General features: G+C 38.3%; 1 protein-coding gene across 3 annotated transcripts in view; it reads left to right on the top strand.

Moving 5' to 3' along the window:
* Positions 1–7,289, top strand: part of DYNC1I2 (dynein cytoplasmic 1 intermediate chain 2) — a 53,580-nt gene extending 46,291 nt beyond the window's left edge. For 2 of the 3 annotated variants that reach the window (XM_060106113.1, XM_060106112.1), the window contains exons 14-16: positions 3,382–3,522; positions 5,380–5,505; positions 7,034–7,289. In XM_060106113.1, the coding sequence (XP_059962096.1) occupies positions 3,382–3,522; positions 5,380–5,505; positions 7,034–7,147 (381 nt within the window). In that variant the 3' untranslated portion in view covers positions 7,148–7,289. The remainder of the gene's footprint in view (positions 1–3,381; positions 3,523–5,379; positions 5,506–7,033) is intronic. The other variant, XM_060106114.1, reaches the window with a different exon arrangement.
* The last annotated feature ends 1,096 nt before the right edge of the window (positions 7,290–8,385 follow it).

An 8,385-nucleotide genomic window follows, 5' to 3' on the forward strand; every position in this document is an offset into this window, starting at 1 on the left:
TAAAATAGGGTTTCCTTCCCTGTCTTGTTTTCTTGCTACTGCTGTTGTTGAAGAAACCAGGTTGGTTGTCCTATTAGTTTCTCACAATCTGGGTTTTGCATTCTTGTGGTACTGTTCATATTGTCATGTATAGTTGTAGATGTTTATAATTCTGTAAAGAGAAGCTTACCCTCGTGAATCACTTGGTGTCCTCCAGTCCTTATGTTGACATCTCTTCATTCTTTTTGGTCATTTGAAGCTTATTCTGCAGTAGATTCCTCAGGAGGTGCTCGTGGGTGCATTATTCCCATATTCTGAAGAGTCTATCTGTTTATGAAGGTCAGTTTGGCTGTATGTAAAATCCACAGTTTACATTTCTTTTTGATTACCTTAAATATGTTACTCTATTGTTTTCTGGCAAAAAGCATTGTCAAAAAGTATGATGGGGCTTCCCTGGTAGCGCAGTGGTTGAGAGTACGCCTGCCGATGCAGGGGACACGGGTTCGTGCCCCGGTCCGGGAAGATCCCACATGCCGCGGAGCGGCTGGGCCCGTGAGCCATGGCCGCTGAGCCTGCATATCCGGAGCCTGTGCTCCACAACGGGAGAGGCCACAACAGTGAGAGGCCCACGTACCACACACACACAAAAAGTCTGATGACAATCTGATTTTTTTTTTTCTTTACTCAAGACTTAGTCTTTAAAAATCTGGATGATTGGGCTTCCCTTGTGGCGCAGTGGTGGAGAGTCCGCCTGCCGATGCAGGGGACACGAGTTCGTGCCCCCGTCTGGGAAGATCCCACATGACGTGGAGCGGCTGGGCCCGTGAGCCATGGCCACTGAGCCTGCGCATCCAGAGCCTGTGCTCTGCAACGGGAGAGGCCACAACGGTGAGAGGCCCACATACCGCAAAAAAAAAAAAAAAAAAAAAAAAAATCTGGATGATCAAATCTTTTCTTTTTTTTTTTTAAAGGGTTGAATGTCCTACATACACAGGATTTTCTTTAATATGAAGTTTCAAGCTGTCTTTTCTTTTAGGAGAGTTCTCTTAAATTAAGACTTTTGTATTCTATGGTATTGCTTTGGGTTTTTTTAGGGCCTGCCATTATAGGTATATCTTTGTTAATCTTCTTTGTCTATCAGTTTTTAAAAAAATTCACTTTATCTCTTCTTTCTTTTTTAAAATAAGTGTTATTGAGATACAGTTCATATACCATAAGATTCACCATTTTATAGTGTACAATTCAGTGGTTTTTGGGTTTTATTAGAGCCATCCTGGTGGTATGAAATGATATCCCATTGTGGGGTTTTTCTTGTTTTTTTTTTTTGCGTTACGTGGGCCTCTCACTGTTGTGGCCTCTCCTGTCGCGGAGCGCAGGCTCCGGACGCGCAGGCCCAGCGGCCATGGCTCACAGGCCTAGCCGCTCCACAGCATGTGGGATCTTCCCGGACCGGGGCACGAACCCGTGTCCCCTGCATCGGCAGGCGGACTCTCGACCACTGCACCACCAGGGAAGCCCCCCATTGTGGTTTTGATTTGCATTCCCCTGATGGAGAATGATGTTGGGCATCTTTTCAAGTGCTTATTTGTATTTGTAGATCTTCTTTGGAGGGATGTCTGTTAAAACTTTGCCCAAGTTTTAATTGGGTTATTTGCCTTTTTATTAAAATGTTGTAAGAGTTCTAGATACAAGTCCCACTTATCAGGTATATTATTTCCAAATATTTTTGCCTATTGTGTAGGTTGTCTTTTCACTTTCTTGAGGGTATTATTTGAAGCATAATGGTATTTAATTTTGATTTAGCCAAATTTATCCTTGTTTTTTTTTGTTTTTTTTCTCAACCACTGTGCCACCAGGGAAGCCCAACCTCTTATATTTAGATCTAAGATATATTTGAGTTAATTTCTGTATATGATGTGAGGAAGGAGGGGTCCAACTTCGTTTTTTTGCATGTGCATATCCAGTTGTCCCAGCATCATTTGTTGAAAGGCTATTCTTTTCCCATTAGTTGTCATGACACACTTATTAAAGATCTGCCACAATAACTTTGTGTAAGATTTGAGTGAGATCCTTTTTTTGTTGGTTATTGTCTATTAGTGAAATGAGTTTTTCTCTACATTTAAGAGGAAGGGAATGGCAAGGTTAGCTTTTCTGGTTTCATAGTCTAGGTTAAAGCTCTTCTGGGTTTTTTGCAAAGTGGGTATTTATCCCTCTGTCTTGTACTTTCTGAAATGTACCTTTTTCTGTTCCTCTCCACCACCTTTATCTGAACCTTCTCTTTGCTTTGTCCCTATTGTGCTGTATTCCATAACTTAGATTCCATTCCTGGCAGTTTCTTTTTGGTGAGACTGTCTTGAAAAGGGAGCTTTGATTTGTTAATTTTGCAAGTTTATCGGGCTCAGACTGCATCATTAGACCTTACTTATATCACACTGGAGTCTGCCTACAATTATTTATAAATTGAATTCTGTTGAACTCCCTCCCAGTCTCTGCTCCTGCTCCCAGACTGACCCCCACACTGTCCAGTGAGCACCCGCTGTGGACTGTGAGGCTCTTCTGTTCTATTCTCCAGCTGTCAGAAGCCCTTGTGCCTTCCCATACTTCTTCCCACACAGATGTACTGTGCAGATCTCATAGTAGTCCAAGGTTTGTTTCCACCTGCTTACATTTGGAGCTTTGTCTCCTGATTTTATTGTAGATGTTGCCTGTGAATCTTTGGTTTTGCTATCCTCATTGCTTTGTCTGGGTTTATGGGGAGATTTAGAGGAGATTCAAAAAGTATACTGCCATTGCTCCCATCTTTCCAGAATCCTCTCATTGAAATGTTTTTAAAGCACATTCTATTCCTTTTTTTAAACAGTATGGTGTCTACAAGTTAAACAGAAAATGCAATCCAGTCACTGATTTTTTTAAAATTAATTAATTAATTAATTTTATTTATTTATTTTTGGCTATGTTGGGTCTTTGTCACTGCACTCAGGCTTTCCCTAGTTGCAGCGAATGGGGGCTCCACTTCGTTGCAGTGCGCGGGCTTCTCATTGCGGTGGCTTCTCTTGTTATGGAGCATGGGCTCTAGGTGCATGGGCTTCAATAGTTGTGGCTTGCAGGCTCTAGAGTGCAGGCTCAGTAGTTGTGGCACACGGGCTTAGCTGCTTTGCGGCATGTGAGATCTTCCCAGGCCAGTGATCGAACCCATGTCACCTGCATTGGCAGGCAGATTTTTACCCGCGCCACCAGGGAAGCCCCAGTCATTGATTCTTAGTTCATAACTCCAGGTAATTCTTTAGTGAAACAAATTATAGGAACTTTTTCTAGGCTGAGTTAAGTATCATAAAATGTTATCATACCTGTTGAATGTACGTCATATTTTGACTGTGCTAAAAATCAACTTTTTCCTTTCAGAATAACAAGCCTTTGTACTCATTTGAAGATAACTCAGACTATGTTTATGATGTTATGTGGTCACCCACCCACCCAGCCCTGTTTGCCTGTGTGGATGGCATGGGTAGGCTGGATTTGTGGAATCTCAATAATGACACAGAGGTGAGCAGGAAAATAACAAAAATTGCACTGAAAAATAGAAAATTGGAGATTTATTGAATAATTTGTGAAATTCCTTTTATCCCAAGACATGTAAAAGGACTCTGTGATTGTAGCTTCATCACAAAGAAACCAAATAAGCTTTGTACCCTAAATAATAAACACCATGCTGTGCAGAACTGAAGGGAGAAATATTGTTGCCAAGAGGACTGGGGCATTTCCTTTTACTTCTAAAAAGCACTATCCTGTCTCTAATGTCCTGACAAAGTCTCATTCATAAGGCAACTGGGATATTTTTGATTCATAGGCTAGAAAGCAGATAGTTTCAGATTGTCGACATATGTTAGCCTTAATTCTGAATTTCTAAATTATCTCTTAGCCTTGATAGAATTGTATATTATCCATAAATATTAGTCTTAGGCTGACTTATTTGAATGAAGCAAAACGTATTTTGATGACTTGTTCCATGAAACACTGAAAACAGAGTGTTACTGTTACTATAAAATTAATATAGAAATCATCAAATTTCCTAACTGCTATACTAAAATGAGTTATTAGGAATGAAATTTAACTGCAGCTATTATTTATGTTTAACCAGGTTTATTTTTACCAATGTGGAGAGGCTTGAAGTGTTCTTAGAGTTCTGTATTGCTGTGTGGTGGTAAGAAATAATGTTAGCAGTTCTGCCAATAAAAGTTTTTGAGGAGAAAGTCTCTTGATGCCTTCCCCCACAGCCCACTCTTTCCCACATCTCTTCATATTTCTAGTGGCAAGTGTCCAAAATCCCTTGAAGTAAGTTAGTTGGTTATACAGGACAAGGAAATTATATACTGGAAATGTAAGAATTTTAACACTGTGCTAACTCGTGCTTTAGTGGTTTGAAGAGGAACATTCAGATACTGCTACGGAAAGGTATTGACTGGCTAGATGACTGGACTTGATTATACATTTCTAGTTACCTAGAATGAGACCAATTTTTTTTCTTAATTTGGATTTTGGTGTTAGACATTTGTGGTTACAGTAAAATTTGGATCTTTTCTATAATTTGCTAACTCAGAGAAAATATCTAGGTTATAATTTTTCTCTTAGAACAATTTTGGCACTCTAGAAGGTTAAATTAATCATTTGAGGATGACTCGTGTCAAATAGTAGGATTATTTTTAATCAGATTTCAAAAATTTAAAAATCATTGTGATAGTGTTCTGAGTCAAACATTGAAGGTTTGTTCCATGTGTGGCAAATAATTTCTTTTTCCCTAGCACAGCAGAGGGTACAGTCAGATTCCAGGGGATGGTGCCATTGTGTTGGTGACATCATCCTGCCCTGCTCCAGACAGTTCATGGGAACAGGGGCTTTGGAAAGACCCATACTGCATCTTTAGTATGAACTGTTTCTAGCAACTGTGGATCAAATCACAGGTTTTAGCTAACAGAGATGCAAACTACAAAAGTAATTCCTGTCCTCTAAAATTGAACCATAAATCTGTTTATGAGGGCTTTTGAGATGTTTCTTTAAGTGAGGTTTTGGCCATCTGTTTTCAAATGGCTTGACTTCTTAAAGAAGTTAAAACAACAAAGAATCCTTTATTAAAGAGAAGATCTTTCAAAATGATGTATCCAGTTATGTGAAAATTTCTTATATAAGGGCTTAAGTTATTTTCCCAAACCATTTTCAAGGATTGACTATAATGTCCTTCAGAATGTATCACTGAACAGGAAGAAAGTCGGGAAAATTCTTTATCTATTTTCATCTTTGTTTTAAAAAATGTAGCCAGATTGGAAGAAAGAAGAATTCGTTTTACATGTTTATAGAAATCCTGATGAAACTTTTAACACTACACTATATTTTAAATGACTTTAGGTGCCAACTGCCAGCATTTCTGTGGAAGGTAATCCTGCTCTTAATCGTGTAAGATGGACCCATTCTGGAAGAGAGATTGCCGTGGGTGATTCTGAAGGACAGATTGTTATATATGATGTGGGAGAGGTATGAGGCTCACTGCCTATAATTTTGACACATCTATTTAGCTTTCACAGCATTGCAGTGGCAGTATCTTTGTGGCTAAAACTAGTCTTTGGAGTTCATGAATTGATAAAACTTACTTTTCACTATAGAAGCAACTCTTGAGGTTAATTTTCTTTCTAAACTGAATGTCCTGTGTCCCCATGCAGCAGATTTTGAGGGTAGTATCGTATGTTGGAAGTACCTTCAAGCATGCATTGCTGGAAATTAGAAATTCTTCAGGCAGAAGAAATTCAGAGTTATAGTTGGACTTTGTTATTGAGATAAAATTTTATTTTTCTGTATTCATAGATTTCTTTGGGCCAGGTAGTGGAAATCAAAGTAATATCTTTTAAGAGTTATCTGATGACTATGTGAAATGTCAATCTTGACTCCTTGAGCCTTGTTGCAAAGCCATTATTATTGAACCCAACAGGATGACTTGCAGCTCTCTCATCTTTACTGTTTGGGTTGACTGTACACGATGCTCAGGAGTGATTTCCTCATGTTTTAGCCCTGGCTAGCGCCTTATTCACTCTTTCTTTTGCTATGCCTTATGATTCCCCATTCTCTCTGGAAACCCCACAGCCTCTGGCAATTAGATCTGGAGGGAGGTAGAGTGACTCATTTAGAACAGCCAGTTGAACTGTCTGCACAGATGGAACTACTCTGTATCTGCACTATCCAACGTGGTAGCCACTGGCCACATTTGGCTATTGAACACTTAAAATGTGGCTAGAACAACGGAATAACTGAATTTTTTATTTTATTTAATTTTAAGTAATTTAAATATAAATAGTCACATTTGTCTGGTAGCTACCATACTGGGTATCACTGTCCAATCTAGTCTAAAGTCATACAGCAGATTTAGAAGCAGGCACATCCATTTGCCACACAATGTTTTGTGCCCTAATGTGGCATGCCAGAGTCCTCAAATATTATACTGACAGCTGTCAAACAGGTTTGGTCATTGGACTGCTTTAGTGAGGCAGAAGCATCACAAGCCTCCTTTCCCCTTTTGCTATTGGTACATCACTACAGTGGTAAGAAGTAGCACACCTGTTGATGAAGATGGATTAAGATATCAGGAAAGGATATCTTAGGTTCCAAACAAAAATAAACACAAGAAACCAGATCTTACGAACCATGCTTCACAAATTCATTCGTACTGGGAATGGTGCAAGAAGTAAAAATTTTTCAGGAATTCCTGCCCACCAGCAAAATCCATGAGATAGTGCATAGGAGTTATAGTTACAGAGCATCGTTGTCATTCTCTCTTGCACGGATGATGATAATAGCAAAATCATTTCTGAGGCTGTCACAACACACTTCCCAAACACTGTCTTTTGTTCTGAAATGTTATAAATCATTGGTATAGTCTCTGTAATTACGGAAAGGCCATTCAGGTCAATTATTACTTTTTAATGGGAAAAGTATTTGAAAACACTGAATAATAGTAGGTAAGATGATCTTTTATTTCAGTGTACATAGAACATTGTATTTCTTTTAACAGCAGATTGCTGTCCCCCGAAATGATGAATGGGCACGGTTCGGCCGAACACTTGCAGAAATTAACGCAAACCGAGCGGATGCAGAGGAGGAAGCAGCTGCCCGAATACCTGCTTAGCTCCTGAAAAGGGAATATGTAGCCGTAGTGGATTTGGGGAAGACTCTTAAGTAGATTCTAGAACTATTTGCATGCTTCTGTCTAAATGATAATTAAAAGGAAATTTCGTGGATTAAACTGTGGATTTAATGCAGCAAGCAAATCTTACAAAGTCCTTTTTTATATAACATGCATCTTGTTTTGGATTTGTGTCATTTTTAATGCAGCTGATTGACTTTACAGAATGCAGCCTTTTCTGAATTCTTATACACAGGTGTATATTTGGTATTCTTTTGAAGTCTTTTCAGCTTATGACACTATATACAGTTATTTCTAAAGCACAGATTAAGTAAGTTCTACATATTTTTAAATAATCACAATTCCCTGTTATACTGATAATGTTCTCACTAACCATGATATGTAGGAACATTGTTTATTCTTAGCCATAGCATGAGTACATCTATCCAGTTCCATTCTGATATTCTTTTTTTCTTTATAATTCATGTGATAACAATCTATAAATAAACACAAATATGCTTTAACTTTCCAAATTTTCATTTTGATTTACTCCTTGCAATTAAAATTTTATTAAATTCTGCTTCTATGAAGTATCTTTTTTTCATCCCTTTCTTTAAGCTCCTGTTGTAAGCAGCCACCTCAAACCTCATAAAGCTTTGTGCCTTAAATATACCATATAGTATACTGTAGATCTCCCAGTGCATTATGAGCTGATGTCTAGATAATCTATGTCAGTGACAAGATATTTCCTAGGTTAATTTTTGTTTTAATCCCTTTTTTCTTTCCATCTAAGATATATTTAATTTAAAGAAAAAGCAGAAAGCTGCCTATTATTTTCACTGATTGAGATTATATATGAGCCCTCTGAGACTGAAACCTCCTTTGAGAGAAATTGATTTTGTGGTTGCAGTAGCCATGAAGGAAAGTGTTCAAATGCATTTTGTCATTGAATCAACTCCACATCTTGAGAACTGTTACTACAACCCTGTCTATAGGCCTGAAAGGTAAGTGGCAGATATCTAAGAATTTGTGTTGCAGTCAACCTGTTTCAGGACTAGAGAAAAGGATTATGCTCAGATACTGAATTTATCCACTTTAAATTGTCCATTTCCTTGATCCTGACCTTTTGTCTTGCCAAAGTTTAACTGTCACTTATTCAACAACATGAACTAGGAAGGAAGAGTAGATGCCAGATTTTGAACATTTTTGTTTGGTTTGATTTTCTTAATCTAACAAAGATC

Source organism: Mesoplodon densirostris, chromosome 8 (genome assembly GCF_025265405.1).
Source record: "Mesoplodon densirostris isolate mMesDen1 chromosome 8, mMesDen1 primary haplotype, whole genome shotgun sequence".
NCBI lineage: Eukaryota > Metazoa > Chordata > Mammalia > Artiodactyla > Ziphiidae > Mesoplodon > Mesoplodon densirostris.